General features: G+C 37.6%; 2 protein-coding genes across 3 annotated transcripts in view; one reads left to right on the forward strand and one right to left on the reverse strand.

The window, feature by feature from the left end:
* ZNF277 (zinc finger protein 277) overlaps nt 1-8,872 on the forward strand; it is a 57,751-nt gene extending 48,879 nt beyond the window's left edge. The window contains exons 8-12 of one of the 2 annotated variants that reach the window (XM_050900000.1): nt 4,769-4,836; nt 6,008-6,104; nt 6,639-6,681; nt 7,306-7,480; nt 8,532-8,872. In XM_050900000.1, the coding sequence (XP_050755957.1) occupies nt 4,769-4,836; nt 6,008-6,104; nt 6,639-6,681; nt 7,306-7,480; nt 8,532-8,724 (576 nt within the window). In that variant the 3' untranslated portion in view covers nt 8,725-8,872. Of the gene's footprint in view, nt 1-4,768; nt 4,837-6,007; nt 6,105-6,638; nt 6,682-7,305; nt 7,481-7,800; nt 8,033-8,531 lie in introns of those variants that run through there. The other variant, XM_050899991.1, reaches the window with a different exon arrangement.
* The window catches only part of BMT2 (base methyltransferase of 25S rRNA 2 homolog), a 245,468-nt gene that overhangs the window by 7,417 nt on the left and 221,766 nt on the right, over nt 1-16,285 (reverse strand). The gene's annotated exons all lie outside the window — the stretch shown is intronic.

The following is a 16,285-nucleotide window of genomic DNA, read 5'->3' on the forward strand; positions in this document are numbered from 1 at the left end:
ACTGCACATACGTAGTCTACAGTAGATTATATTAATGTGATAGGATGCTTTTTTTCCAGCTGAGTCTATATTCAGTGAATTCTAGATGTTATGCAAGGTCTGCTTTCTGTAATGACTTGATGTAGTGATTTTTGCTTCCTCTTCCCCAGCACCTCACAACTTACTAGAGGATAATTTTTCTAATGTGTACTATCAAGCTTCACTGACTTCTCAATGAGTCTTAAAGATCTGTGCTTCGCATTGCTCTAAATGTCTAGGGGAATTATACAATTTCCCAGACAGAGACATGGATTACATATCTTCTCTGAAATGACAGGTGTACTGTTTCAAAATTTACTACTGAATTCATCTTGACCTAAAGATATAGGCATACAATTTATCTATTTTTTGTATGTTTTCACAGAAAAGTTTGAATCTTGAGAATGTAACAAAGATCTTTCTATATGCCAGTTTGATCAAGTTTGTTTTCATCATAAAGAGACTATAAGACTAAGGTCTCTAATGATAAAGATCAATATTATCACAGTCTTATCCACTTTACTTTTAGGATGTGCACCATAAAGCTTTTCTGTCAGCAACTGGATCTTAAGCTATTTAAATGCATAGTTCTTTATTACAACCATCTTCCAGACATTGTTGTCCTTTTTTTATAATTTTCCATTACATATTATCTTCACCAAGCACTGTGTAAAATAGTCTTATTAAGCTGGAACTGGCAGTTTCCTTTATTTTGTGGCATTTGTACTGAGAGCTTTTAAGGGCTTTTTGTTCAGATGTCCTGAGAATGTCTGCTGAATTGCCTCATGATCTTCTGGCCAGTTCTTACTTGTGTTTTTAAGCTGATGGCAGAGCTCCCATTGATTTCATTTAGAGTAGTAGTCTTGTCTGCCTTCTTCCTTTTCCTCCATTCGGCTTTTGGCTTCACTTGTGTTTTTAGTGCAGTTTTGAGAATCTGTTTTCATAACATAAGTTACATTTTGTGTCTGTGTGTTGGTAATTCCCTCCCCTTAATTTCCAGTTTGGCATAGTAATGAGTAATATAAGTGCAAATTCCTTTGTAAATATTTTGGTATTCTGAGACTTTCTATGACTTCTGCCATGACCTACAAGCTGCTATGATTTGTCTACCCCCATATCATTGACATGTTCTGTTGCTCACAGGTTAGTGTTAAGATAAATCACATGTGACCTTTAGTAGGAGTGGAAGCTTTTTTTGTCATGTGCGTGGTAGATTTCTTTCATAAGCAAGTATGAAAAGTTTATTATTAGATAGTTACATTGAATTAGAGTGGGAGTTTTGCAATTATGCAAATGACTTGAAAGGCAGTGGGGTCACTTCCCCAGTGGATTTAGAGGTCTTTTGTCAGTATTGTGTAAGTATGGAAGATGATACCAATCCTATTCAGCAAGGCTTGAAGTATAAATTGAAAAAGACCAACTGATAGTAGGGGGTGAACGAGCAAAAATGCATCCAAGATATATATGTAGGTTACCTTTTTTTTTTCTCTCCAAAAAAACTTCCAACCTGATTTTCTTGTTTCTGTGCCTGTGTTAGCCTGTGGCCCCGTGACTCACCTTGCACAAAGAGCCAAGTAAAAATGGAGAGGGAAGAACTTTGTAGTCTGTGGTGCCTGTTGGAGGCCATAAAAGAACAGAAGGCAGTATTAAAACTCTCTTATTCCCAGTCCAGCAAACTGAGGCGGACCCAGACTGTCAGGGCCTTCCCTTCTGTGTTTACCTGATTGTTACCAGCAGCACTTTAAGTATAGAGTATCCTTTGTAGGAAGCACAGATGTTTATTTTCAAATTGACTAATGGCATGTATCTGTAATAACGTAACATCACTGTAATGAATGCTCTTATGACTAAACTAGACAGCTGAAAAATGGTACCTATTACTTACTAGAAAACTTGTTTCATAAAGCCTTTACTTTTCTTCAAAGATAAAAAGAAGTTTTCTCCTTACTGCCAAGCCCTAAATCATCATTATTATCTGTTGGGGGCCGGGGGAAGAATGTTTTGTTATGGGGGTTACTATTTATATTTAGCCTGTTTTGACTTACACAGTGTATATTTTGTAAAATAGTAAAGGGAAACCCTTCATCAGTTGGTGGTAGTTCGACTTAATAAAATCCCCCAAGTGGGGAAACACTTCATATTGAAATTCATCCAATGTCTATTAACTAATGTGGGGTAAGACCATCTCTTCTATGTGATAAAGCATCTCGAGTTCTGCAGCAATATAAAACAATTCAGGTGATTGCAGTAAGGCAGGTGAGAAGGGCAAGAGGAAATTTGCAGGGGAAAGCAGCATCTGTTTGGAGTTTCTGAGCTCCACAGGCCTGGAACTCTATTTGCATGTAGTTCAGTAACTGCTCTTTTGGGAAAACTGCTTGAGATACCAGCTGCTGTTTCTAGTTTCTCTCATGTCAGCACTTCTTCTCAAGTTGGGGTATGTTGCCTCAGTGAAGCACTCAGACCTTCTCCCTGTAGAACCTCTAAAACTGCGCTCGAGTTGAGAAGGTAAATTGTCGTGAGGCAATTCACCTCTGTGCACTTAGACTTTATTTTGGAAGAGAAAATAATCAAAACCACACACATTTGTATGCTCTCCTCACTTTTCTGTAGGATCATCCTCTCTGTGAGGTACACAGCAAGTATTTAAAAAAAAAAGTTGGTTTTCCTTGGATATATAGCAAGGCCTGCGGTTTTTTTAATTATGCATTTTCTACTGTTTGAACTAGTAACAATGTCAAGTCTAGCTTTTTCTCTGGTTTCGTTAAGAATTTCTTGGGAATCTCTAGAGATGATTGCTGGGAGCTCTTGCATCTTGGATAAAAGAGCAAGTGAAGTTGAATACTTAACAAAGGCACCCTTGGTCCCAGATGCCCATCAAGCTGTAGAGCTGAAAAAGTGTTTTTAAAAAAGGAAAAATTAAAAAAACTGAAAGAGCTTTAAGAATATTTCGAAGAACTCTTTCCCACCCAATTGCTCAGCTTCAGTCTCTTGGCACTTTCATCACAGTGTCCCTAGTTATCCATTCACGGTGATGGCATCCATCCATCACGGCAATTTTCAGTGATACAAGACCTGATTAGCTTTTTCCTTTTTCCTTTTTTTTTCTCCTCTGAATATAAATAGATGAGGGAAACAGAGACCTCTTACAAGATCCTTCTCTGCCTTCTTCACAGAAACACCATGAAGAAACAGCAACAATAACAAAGCTTGTGCGTGGTTTTCACCTTTAATTAAAAGGTGAAGCTTAATTGGCTGCTGTTTTGAACATACTCTTTTGTGCACATATAGTGCAAGCTGGTAAGGGGAAAAATTGTGAGCATTCGTCTTCATTTTGCAGTGGTTGTGAGCTGCTATCCTCTCATTAAGGTGTTAACATTAACAACCATAAGAAACTGGTGTGCAGCTGGGAGAACATGTGGTGAGAGGTGTTAATGGCTTCGTGTTATCTCACAGTAATGGTGACATTAATGAGTCTCCCCTGTAACTCAGAGAGTTTACACACTACCATGTAGCATCACTGAATTAATTACTGAATTTTCATTCTATAATATACGATGACATTATGTTTAAAGCTGTCTAGAGACATTTGTTTATCATTTACCTGATAGACACTAACAGCTTTGAAAATTCTCATTAAATTGTTAAATGATGGATATCTTTTCCTTCTTTTTCCAAATAACCATAAAGGCAATAATAACACTTGTTACTAAGGATGTTATTAAATATATTTATCAGAGGGAATATTTGAATGAAATAAATGAAAGAATGATCTTTCTATTAGCTGTCTTTTTTTTTTTAATGGAGACAAGATCATCAACTGTGATCTTTGTGAATCCTTCATGGCCATCAAAAGTATGAGTTCAAAAATACTATTTTGATTACTGGTTAGTTTGCTCTGTTTATTTTTAAAGGCAGGAAGAATCAGAGGAAAGAAAAATACTAGCTAAAGATCACTGCTGGTATCTCAGTAGAGTGCTTCAGCTTTTTATCGCCTGTTATTTATATCGCAGTCACACTGAGAGTGCTTGTCATTGTGCTGAACGCTGCACAAATGTATTGTGATATACTTTGTGCTGAAGGTCTTGAAGATATAAATAAACAACACAGAAAGTAAAAGGAAGAATAGAACACCATGAATAGATGTGCTTACATTCATGTCTGAGAAGAGGATGGAAGAGAAACTGGAGTCTAGCTCAGAGGTCTATGCCCTGGCTCATACTGCCTTTCTGGAGTACTCTCTAGCTAGGTTTACACCATGTGTTTTTACTGACATAACCTTGTACAAGGTACGAGCGCTGACTGGTGTAGCTATGCCAACTAAAGTCTCAGGTGTGACAGCTGCATTGTTTAAGCAGCATATGCTGCATGAAGAGCAAGGTAGGCAGATTGGATTCAGCAAGTGTGATGGCAAACTCGAGACAGTGATAACATACCCACCTCGGGAACATCTTGGTAGTGTTGCAACATTCTTGTTTTACACAGAGCTTGGATCCTCTTCTTGAGAGCTCTGTGGCAAATCATCTTCTTCCCAGATGTAGGGGGGGGAATGCCCCATTAAAAGACAAAACAAATTGTTATTTTAAAAATTATTGCTAAAGCAGTGTTGTATGACTACCTTTAACTCACAGAAATACCAAAGTGATCCAAAATAAGATGTTGATTTTGACTTCCCAGATGTTCATTCAATTGATTTATAAAGTGACGTGAATCAGGAAATGTTTTTTCTTTTTCTTTTCTTTTTTCTCCCCAGGAATTTGGAAAGTCCTGGGAGGAAGTGCAGTCAGAGGACGACCGGGAATTACTAGATAACCTAGAAGAGTAAGAGTTACTTATGTGCCCATCATAAAGACTTTCAAGACCATTATTGTTGAAAGTAGTTACAGGCAAAATGCTGTGCATAGTTAGTACACAGTTAAAATTCATTCAAGCCAATCAAATCAACTCCAAATTGTTCTTATCAAAGTCACTTCTCCACAAGGGCTGTAAATTTCATATTTCAACCACAAGCCTATTTTTCATTTGCATATAGCTCAAACAACAGCCTTCTGGGTTTGTAATGATGTAGGCAAAATGTGGTGGTTTTTTTACTTTTGTACTAAAAAAGTTGAACAGGTTTTGCTCAAATTTAAAAATCAAGAGTAAGCATCAAAAATGTCAGCATGAGAAAGAAATGGTATGAAAAACTCTGATAGCAGGATTTTGAAGGAAACTTCTCAACAGTGCTGATTGAGGGCAACACCCACTTCTCTTCTGCATTCCTTTGTGGTCCAGGCCCTCAGATCACTGCTGAGGTGGCTTCCTTGGCTGTAGAGAATTGAATAAGCAGGAAGTAATTTGTGGGTATCGGGGCCCCTGACCTTCCTGGTTCTGTCTGTGACTTGAGCTTAATTTTCCTTGATTATACCTGGTTGCAATAATATTTCTATCTCTCAGCAGTACTGGATTTCTAAATAGATGTGTTGGTAAAGTATTCTCTGTGTGCGTGTCGAAATATAGCATAAATTAGTGTCTCTTTCAGGAATAATAATATTTGATAAGTAAATAACACTTAGAGTGAACTCTGCCTGATGATTATGTCTTTGGCTGGTCTATTGAAAGGTTAGAAAGGTATAAAAGAATTTTAAAAGACCTTATAAAAATAAACACTGAACACAATATTTGATGACTTGCCAAACTGGATAGAAACTGAAGTTAAGATCCTGTTTGTTAGTGCAGGCAAATTCAAGTAGGACTTACTGCCTGTCTGCACAGGAATTACCCAACAGTAACTGCTCAGTTATTCTTGAGTTTGTAATTTTTTTAGACTGTAAACCAGATTCTGATCATGTATCCAGCTATAAATCCACACTGTCTCTTCCACCCCTTCAAAGATTTCAGTTTCTCTGGGTTTAGTTCTAGTGCTGTGAGTGCAGAATCTAAAGTGCCCTTTCACAAAATGTCTCTTCTCTTTTCCACAATTAAATGAATCTTTTTGGTTCTTAATCATAAGAGACTGGTCTGACTGGGAAGAGCATCCTGTGTGTGCAGTTTGCCTGTTCTGTGAACAACAAGCAGACACCACAGAAAAATTATATCTTCACATGCAGGTAAGACTTGTTTTAAATATCAGTTCTTTCATCACTTTGGAATTAAAAAGTAAGATTGTAGCATCTTTGTTAAGATCAAATCAGCTGCTGCATTCAAATGCCATCTTTAGCGCAGAACTAACGTACTGCATGCATCTCCAGCATCTGTTCTCCAAAATATGCAGAGGAGTCAAGTTTTACATTGAGAATATGGCTAGCTATTACTTGTGAGTGTACAGACTGGTACAGACAATAAACAGCATCTTTATATTACATCTTTAATATTATAGTGACGTGATGATTTAATACATTTGATGGTTAGCATCTGTGTTTCAGTTTTAATAAACTATTTAACAGGAGAGTTGTAGTTTAACAGAATACAAAAGTTTCTGATGAAACAAAACTTTTGGGGGTTTGTTTCATATATTAGTGTTTGCATGTCTGTATGCATATGTCTGTGTCAGTCTATGAAAAGCTGAGCTGTTTTTAACTTGGAATAGTAGAAATAGTGGAAATAAGATATTTTATTTTTTCCTTTTTTTTTTCCCCCTCCAGAAATCACATGGATTTGACTTCCCTAAAATAAAGTCAGAGCATGGTGAGTAAGAGATGCTGTAATTGTCAGCATTTGCCACTAGTGTGGAGAAAACCACATCATAAGAGTAGTGGAAAACAATTGTATCAATTTGATTTTTTTCGGACATTTAACTTTTCCATTATGGAAACTGTTTCTGCCAGCTTACAAAAGAACACCAAGAACACTTTATTTTTCTGGAACTGTTGTTAGTGCCAAGGATGTGTGATATTTTCTTTAAAACCATTGGATTCTTTTGCAGAGTAGCTTCTACAAATACCCACTCTGAGTCCCAGGTCTGGCTGCTGGAGCCCTGGAAGAATTATTATTATTATTATTGTTGTTGTTGTTATTCCTGTTAAGACTTGCTTGCAAGTTAGAAGGTGTGCTCTAAGCTGTGTTTGGCCAACGTTTGCTTTCTGCTGTAGACTGAGAGGAAGCAAGGTGTTTGCAAGTTTTACATTAAAAGAAGGGCTAGTTCCCCTGCAGCTGGGAAAAACCATTTTTTCAGTTAATTTGCTAAGTTACACCATTCAGGCAGTGCTGGTCTTCAGTAAACCCTTATCAATCTTTATGCTTAATCCAAGAAAGCATTTGTAAATTAAGTCTCATGTTCCTCAAGTGCTTGTTCGCTACCATCTCTCCCAGGTCTGAACTTTTATCAGCAAGTAAAGCTAGTGAACTTCATCAGAAGAGAAATCCATCATTGTCGTTGTTACAACTGCCAGGAGAAATTTCTGTCTAAAGGAGGACTGATAAGTCATATGGAAGAGACCAAACACATTACATTCCTGCCAGTCAGTTCTACATGGGATCAACCACAGTAAGGGCACACATGTTTCTTCCAGCATTTATACTGTTACTTGATAACATCTGTAAAACAGTAAGTTGAAACTTCTGGTTTTTGCCAGTGCAACAGTGCCCTGAGCTCCCCAGCTCCACTGGCCCAGGTAAAATAATAAGTGGTCTCAAAACTACTCAGAATTATAAATCCTTATACTGTCAGAAGCTAAAATGAACATGTGATACTGCTCTTGTAGTTGCATCTACGATGCACTATCCCCATAAATTGTGTCTGCACTGTCAAGTCAGTATGCTAGAGAAGTTTATTGTAGCAAAATTGTCTTTTGCCTGTATTTGCAGTTGTGCAGTGAATGGTGAAAGGCATACATGGTGCACTCAGAGCACTTTCCCTCCTGGTGGAACCAAGGTTGAATCTGTGCACCGAAGTGACATCTTGAATGCCCCACTTGTAGGCATGAGATTCTTCCAGCCATTAACTCTCTACACGGATGCAGATCATGCCTGGGATGGGCATCTGGCACGTATTTCATTGCTAGTAAAGATACGCTCTGGGCATATAGCCTAGAACCAAACCAAACCCCTTCTTTTGCATGTCTAATAAATATATGCATAATGTCTACCTAACTTTAGGCATCAAAATAAGTTGGTGGTTTACTCTTAGTTTTCTCCATAGCAAATAGAGAGAGAGCATAACATAACACTGATTCAGATTGTAAGTAGGCTGAACAGGTCTGGGGGATGATGCCACAGGTGGTAAAGCACAGGGAGTGCGCTTTAACTCAAACACCTCAGTTCAGCATTTGTTGTGGGACAAATCTGGATCTGTGGCCTCAGTTGTGACAACATACAGGTGAAGAAATAGGGGGAAGGACTTGTCTGTTGCCAACTCTTCTGTATGACTCTTCTAAGATGTACATGCCAGTTGATTTTTTGGGTGTGCTGTTTACTTTTATTCCAGACAACCAGACTTTCTCATTTTTCCTTCTTTAAAATCTAACCTCATAAAATATGCTCTTCGTCTTTCAAACAAAATATGTGACTATCTAGTAATTATGCCTTGTTGCTTTCAGGTATTATTTTCCAACCTATGAAAATGATACACTCCTGTGTACGCTGTCAGACAGTGAAGATCTGATAACTGAGAATCAAAGTGAAGATATCCCTGTTGTAAGTGAAGATATATCCAATCTAAAAGCTCTCAAACAGAGCAGTGTTTTAAACCAGCTCCTGTATGAAGAGAACAAGAGTCAGGAGAAATTTTGACCTTGAATTACAGTTGCTGACCTTTGAGCGTTTCTTCTGCAAGACAAAAAAAAATACCTTCTTTCACTAATATTGGAATACAGTTTAACTCATAAATGTTATCACTGGGCAAATATTACATGAATGGGAATGCTAAATAAAATTTAATTGTAAGCTTTTTTGGTTTATCTTCCTTTAAATTTTAGCTTTATTTTAAAATTGAATGCTGGATTTTCTGCTTGGCTCTCCGAATACTTCTAGCATTATTTACAAATAGGATTTTTCATCTTTTTTTTAATTTTTTCTGAATACATCAGAATCAGAGTTCCATTTTAAGGCTATCTTATGAAAGGCACGAACAATTGAGACAATGTGTCTTGATATATGAGCCAATGAGTGAATCTTCTATAAGTTATTGCTGTTAGCATACAGAAAAGAGCCTGAATTTAATTCTTGGTCCGTTATGTAAAGCAAATTTTGCTATTTTTAACCTTAAACCTTCTTCAAAGTGAAAACAGATCTGTATATCTCTATTATTCATCATCAATATGTAAGATATATGGTGCCTGTTCTGAAAACTGGCTCAGAAACACCAGTAAAGCCCATGGATATCTGACTGCATGGAAAGCTGCCAATCCAAAGTCTAAAAAAAGCATAGGAACAATTGGAATCTTTGTTGCATCAAAGATCCAAAGAATTTAAAGTAGACTTCATGTATGGTCATGAACTGAGATGCAAAAGAAATGACTTAGGGGATTGCAGACACATAAATCCAAATTAAATCCTCAAAATCTCAACTCAACTGTCCATTGAAGTTACCATATTTCCTTTAATATTGGACTTTAAAGTCCTCAAAGTAAAAGAAGGTCTTCAGCGTGTCCAGAAAGCACCTCAGTCTTGATAGGACAAAGCAGCTCAGAGCATAGGTCCTGCTAGGATGATCCAAACTAGGTATTCCTGCCTCTCTTTCTCTTCTGAAATCTTAAGTAGTTCCAGAATTCAGGTTTGGCTTTCCATAATATATATAACCACTTTCAAAACTGGCAGCACATTCTTTTTTCTTCTTTAGGTCGGTGTTAGAGCACTTGTTCAAAGTATGGGAGTCTTGGCTCAGTGCCCTTCCCTGCCTGGGAAGATTCAAAGCTATAGCTTTGCCCTTGCACAGCCCTCTTTACCTGAAATAGATTGCTGTCAATAAGAGTTGTCGTTTGTCATTATGCAGTGATTGAGAATTATATAGCAGTCCCTGGGAGCAGGGGCTAAAGTTCAAATCTTTACCCATCCTCTGCTAAGCTTCCATATCCAGCCTAATTCATCCTGTAATATATTTGCATCAGTTTCTTTTAATTTGCATTGAACTTGCTTTCTCCTGACATTACCCGTCACCCACTAGCACCTCTCTTTGCTTCCCCTTTCTTATTTTCTCTTGGGCCCAGGTGATCTGGAGATAAGTTAGAACAACAGGATGCTGAAAACATACTGAGGAAGACAGATCAGCCACTTAACTGCACAATGAAACAGAGACAGAAGCAGTATCTGCCTCTGTCAAGAGGAAATGGGATAGAAGTGGTTCAGCAGGTGCTGAGAATACAGACAAAAGAAGGGGGCAGGTGCAGTCATATGTCTGCATTGGCTTTGATTGAAATGGTACAAAAATTTAGGAGGAACAACCCCAATATTTTTGAACTAGAACGTCTGACCATCCTAAATAAGCTATAGTCTGTACTCCTTGCATTTGTAAATTTCTTAATTTCATACAGTAATTGCAACAGCTGTTGCTGTTGATTTTTTTTTCCTTTTAAGTAATTTTCTTCCCAAGCAGTTATTTTCTTCCTAAATTAGAAATTGATTCCGGTCTTTGCTTTTCAGTCAGATTCTTAGCTGAGGTGGGAGTAAGAGTTGATGGGGTTTACATTAATGATAAGCGTGTTGAGCAATGGAAAAAGTCAGCAGGAGAACTATGGCTAAATCAGCAGCACACGAATGTGTTTTATGGCAAGCCCATCTCAGAAGGGCACATTAAGGGAAAGATAAAATTTTATTGATATATCGTAAAGTGAAATTACAAAACGTTTCCTAATCATGAGGAATGTGATGCTGAGTCACTCAAATCCCTACAAAATGAAAACAAGAATGTTAATATCAGCAATATGGAATGACTGCTGTTCCTGGTTCTAACAGAAATTTGAAATAGCAATTTATCAGTGTAGAATTAAGAGAATATCCTAAGAGAAATTGTATAAATAACATGGATTGGTTGTCTTTTTTGAGTAAAAAGAAAAAGGTACTTAGGAAAAATTTATCAACAGTGTATAACTGTTCACTGAAAATACAAGGAACATGAGGAGTCAGATTAGAGTTGACCTTGTTACTTCAAACAGCAGGCAACAAAGCAGGTTTAAAGTCTCTGTAGGTGCACAGAGAGAGTTGGGTACAGTTTCTAGAGTAAAAATTGAGCATCTTCATTTAGCACAATGATGTTTCTAATCTACATTTTGCTGGAGCATACTATATTTATTCATATAATGGCCACAATTTTCCCTAGGCATTCTTGTTTAGGCATTTTCTATCTAAAGCAAAGCCAACATCAGTGTCTGTTTTAAAACTGAAGTTATCTTTTTATCACGAGTAGAGGGGACAGTTATGACTGCATACAGTGTATAGGCTCAGCTATTATATAAGCAAATATGTTCTGCTAACAAAAGAGCATTTTTGGAAGCCTTAGAACAAAAATAGTGTTGCCGTAAGTCACGGAATGGACAGAGTTGGGGTTGGCAAATGCTCTTGAGAGAGTCAGATCAGGAGAATGAGTGGTGCTAATTGGTATGAAAAAAGCTACGCTAGTTTAAGTCCAATGAACATTTCTTACCACAATATTTCCTCTTAGCCTAGATCTTGACTCCTTACACACACTCACTTTGCTTTATCTAAAGCCATCCCCTTGTTTAGAAGGACCTGGGTAAAAGGAGGAAAAAGGCTTGTGTCCTGGTGACCTGTAATTTCTCCTGCCCTTTTTACAAATACCTTAATTATGTCTTTGATACTCCTCCACACACAATTTATTCTGACAATTCTGTGCAGACTTAATCTGACTTAACGAGTTAATGGTCATTGACTTTCATTTAAGACACTGTTTTCAGTTTCTGTATTACATTTGTCTGGCATGCTGAGAGGGAGTTGTCAGTGGCTGCTCTCAGCTAGCTAAATGGTAACCAATGTGTGAAACACCGAAGTAAGTCACTGAAAAGTCTCTGCTATTATCATCTCTCAGTGCTATCGCTGCTTCTGAATTCCAGTTAGATCTACAGTATCTCTTTCTCCCATTTTACAGAGTGGTTGACCTATATCTGACACGAGAAACTGAACTGTGAACAAAAGTACAGTCACTTTCTTCCAAGGTTACCAATCTCCATGCTCAAATTCAAGTCCAGAGTGGACATTGGACATAGGCCTTGGCAACATCTACCATCCACTGCCATTGAACACCAGCAAATTTCACAGCTTTGCTTATTACTTGGTGCTGTATTAAATGATCTTGCATTACTTGCATTTTACTTATACGTATACAGAGGCAAAAGAGAATCAAAGATCCCTGGAGAAAAGCTGTATTTCACAGAGGCAACATGAAAAATACTTTGTTTTCCCCAAGAGTTTTTGTTAAGTCATGATGCTTTCTGGGCCGTAGTTACAATAGAACGACTGAAGTGTCTGTGGTCAAATTATGCCCTCATCTATCTCTGCCAGGTACATCAAACTTCATTAGATAACAACTGTCACATGGAACAGGTAATTTGTAACCCTAGAATGAATTACTGCTTCCATGTAATAGTCATTAGAATCAGCTGCTGTAGAAATTACTACAGGCAACAGTGGTTGCATGAAGAACCTAGTTCATGTAAAATTCATTCCTTTTCTCCGTGAGCACTGAATGTGCTGTTCTCCCCAGTGGGGTTTTTTTTTTCTATTGGAAGTTTTCTGCTACTAAGCCATGCTTAATTTGACTTCTTCCACCAGTGAAATTTTTAGTTGCTTCTTGATTTTACAGCTTTTCCCAGACTCTTGCTCATGAAGATACAGATAAGGTAACTATTTTAGAAATTACCACGTAACCCCTTAGTTGAACTCACATTTGGTGTTTTACATCCCTGATAAATTCACTCTCTCCATAGGAAGAGCAGGGGAATTTAGGATATTTACAACCAAAAATACATCAGTTGTCTTTGCGTAAATTTAGATAGAAATAAAAGTATTTTCCTTCCACAAATGTTCCTTGGAACACAGTTCTCTCCATCTAGTTTACCATCCTAAGACTGAGAAGCTGCCTATGTGTAGATTACATATAAGCCTAATGTCTAAGCTTCCATTATAATCAATAAATGTAGTCTATGGATCCTAGAGTCATTCAGCTCACCCTAAACACCTAAAACTTTATTCAGTTTCTTGCCCATAGACATCTAGTGTCATCTGAGATGCTTGAAAACGTCGTGGTCTCCAGCTGCTTCTCCTGAAGGATGCTGATCTATCAGAGGTCTTGTGTCAGTTCTGTCAACTGCATATGAGCATTTCAGCATCATCAGAGCATCTCTGATACCATTGAGGCATACCTAAGTCGAAGCAGCTAAATCCAGCACCTTTGGCTGGTAGGTAAATATCTCTTTTAGGGTGCATTAACTATAATGGAAACTTAGGCACCTAGGTCACATGTGTTCCCCTACATCTGAACTCCTAAATTCAGTTATATTAATTTAGAGCTGAATTCTACCCTACTATTATGGAATTCATTTAATCTGAAGGTAGATATCTACATGGATCAGATGAGTTGCCTTCTGGAAAGGAGAACTAGCTTCGGTAGCTACATTGGAAGTATCTAAAACCAGTCATTTAGTCTCTGCTGCTCTGTTCTCATAACAGCTTTGGGGACAGGATGACAAATGGTTATCTTTTGGCACATAGGGTCACGGATTAAATTATAATCATGGATCTAAGTGTAGAAACCACTAAAACATAGCAAAAGTACCTCACAAAACATTCTTTATATATGTGCTTCCGTGACTCAAGGAATCTCAGTTATAATCTGCTATTGAGTAGATGCATGTTAAACAGGAGTAGTCAAGAAGCTGGACAAGTTCTGCAGATAGGTTGTGATGTCTTTGTTCTTCCTGCCTGTGAACTATTATTGTGTCTGTACTTTTGTCTTGGAAGTCCCTCCTGAGACTGAATATGGGTGAAAAAGATGGTAATAGAAGTCCATAGACCTCACTGAGGAATATGGCTAAAATTTGACTATCCCACTCCTACCTTTCTAACCACATCCCAGGTTTTTCATTCATATCTCAAAATTTTTTTGGCTTATAAGCATCTTGGGTCAAGAACTGTCTTTTTTCTTTTTTAAAATTTTATTTCCAGCATTTAGCATGCGTGGCTTAACTAGGTTGAGACCAGCAGGCACTATTACAATGCAAAGTAATGACATTGTAATGACATCCCAAAAAAAGGAGCTATGGTTTATGGTGATTAATTTAACCTGGCTCTTGACATAAATTATAACAGTCTTTGTACCAACTCATCACAGAAGAAAGCATTAGATAGCCCTTAAAATGGCATGTATCCCCTTGGAGTGCCTTTGCAAAGGAAAGAGTTTGTAGCTCTGCACGAAACTAGAACTAAAAAGACCCCAATGAAATGTGTCCCTTCCTCTGGCAGCTCATACCTTTCGGTACCGGCATAAACCAGGAAACCAGAACACCACGAGGCCTTAGGTGTGTCAAACTAGAGGGGCTGCTGCTAGGTGTGAAACCGAAGCCAGATATTAGTCATTGCTAATTATTATTTTAAAATCTACAGGCTGATGGTTGTTTTTACAAATTGTATATCTGACTATATTACAAAGAAAGTACAAGGAGTATGAGGAGCCTTATCACATCACAGGAAGGAAAAGCATACTGCTCTTTATCTGCACTTACTGCTCCAGCATGCCCACACGCTGTCAGACTCTTACCGCTCCTGCCGTGTTTCTTTCGCGGGTATCCCCGCTGGTATCATTACTCAGATAAGACACATTCCAGAAACTCCTGCTCTTCCCTTTAGCACCACGAGGAGCCCGGGAAGTGCCAGTGGCAGCTCTCTCGTATTACTGCTGAGCACCTGAACACTGGTAAGCTCCAAATGTGATTCTTTGGTATAAACAAATGCTTCAAAATTTCAAACTCTGAGAGGGTCATGCAATGCATTTTTGTATCACATCACATGCGGATGTAGTGAAATCCCTCAGGATAATTACAGGCAGACTTTTGGTGTCACCTCAAGCCACAGCTCCGTTCAGCATTAGGAGATTTCTTTTCTTATTTCTGTGCTCTCTGGAAATATCAGAACAATATAGAAATAAATAATGCAGGAATTGCTGATTGCTCATTGGAGAGTCTGTCTTTGTAAACTGCCTGCCACAGCTTTGCAGAGCTGAGCACTGCTTTAACCTTTAGGTGGTTTTAGCTTTAAATTTCCAATTGTATTGTGGTTGGTTTGTTACTTTCTGATGCATATCTGTCTTCACACCATTTACAGAAATATTGCTGTGAATCTTCACAAATATTTTAATGAACTGCCTGATATTTTTGTTTGAATCTAGATGAAATAAAGAACAAATAAGCAAGGATGGAGCTTAGCATTTGTGAAGAAGGATCATGAATGGGTGACAATGCTGGCCTCTTGTATTTTCACAGACAGTGACTTACCATGCATCCTTTGACAAATATTGTTACTTCCCTGTGCCTCAGTTTCCTAAACAGCAAGATTGTGATTATATGATAATAACTACCAGGAAAAAAAAGGCACATATAAGATAGGATTCCAGTGTATGCATGCAGCTTATCTGCATTAGTCAGGTTTTCATGTTTAAAATACTTAGTTTAAAAGGTGACTAGATCACAGTCAAAATAGTTACTCATTCAAGAAGAAACTTAATTTGGGGGGGACATTCCCCTAAGGAAACAGAAGTTAAACATTTTGAAAATGACATCTTTTAAAAAGAAGGGTTAACTTCTGAATCAGATTTTCAGAATATGTCTGATTTGCCATCACTTGAGGTTTTTAAGTAGAGAATGAATATTATGTAAAAGATCCTCTGCTTTCAGTCACATGACAGATCTTCCAAGTATTCAGTTGCCTACTAAGGAAGACCAATTTTCTGTAAGAAAAAAATCACTGCATAACATAGAGTAGCCATGGTCCACACAGATTAGAGAAGATGTTCATGCTAGTCTCCTCTAGCCTTAAAAGCTATAAACCCATGAGTTTGCTGAGATGAAAAAAAAAATTGCAAAATATTGTGCATACTTTAATTCATTTAATTGTTCCTTTGCTTTGTAAACAGACTATTTAAAATCCTAGCTCTCTAAGAACTTTTCAGCTGCAGGTTTAATATTTTCCTCATAAAGTATATACACGTGAGGTAGATAAGATTTCTCAGGATTCTCTTAAGCTTGTGGTATTGTATGTACCTTGCCTTTGCTTCAGCATAGGAAAGTTTCTAAGTAAGAGAGGACTTTTTTTCTCTATTATAGCTGATACTTGTATGAGATTCTCT

The sequence above is a fragment of the Gymnogyps californianus genome, chromosome 1, assembly GCF_018139145.2.
Source record: "Gymnogyps californianus isolate 813 chromosome 1, ASM1813914v2, whole genome shotgun sequence".
NCBI classification, from domain to species: domain Eukaryota; kingdom Metazoa; phylum Chordata; class Aves; order Accipitriformes; family Cathartidae; genus Gymnogyps; species Gymnogyps californianus.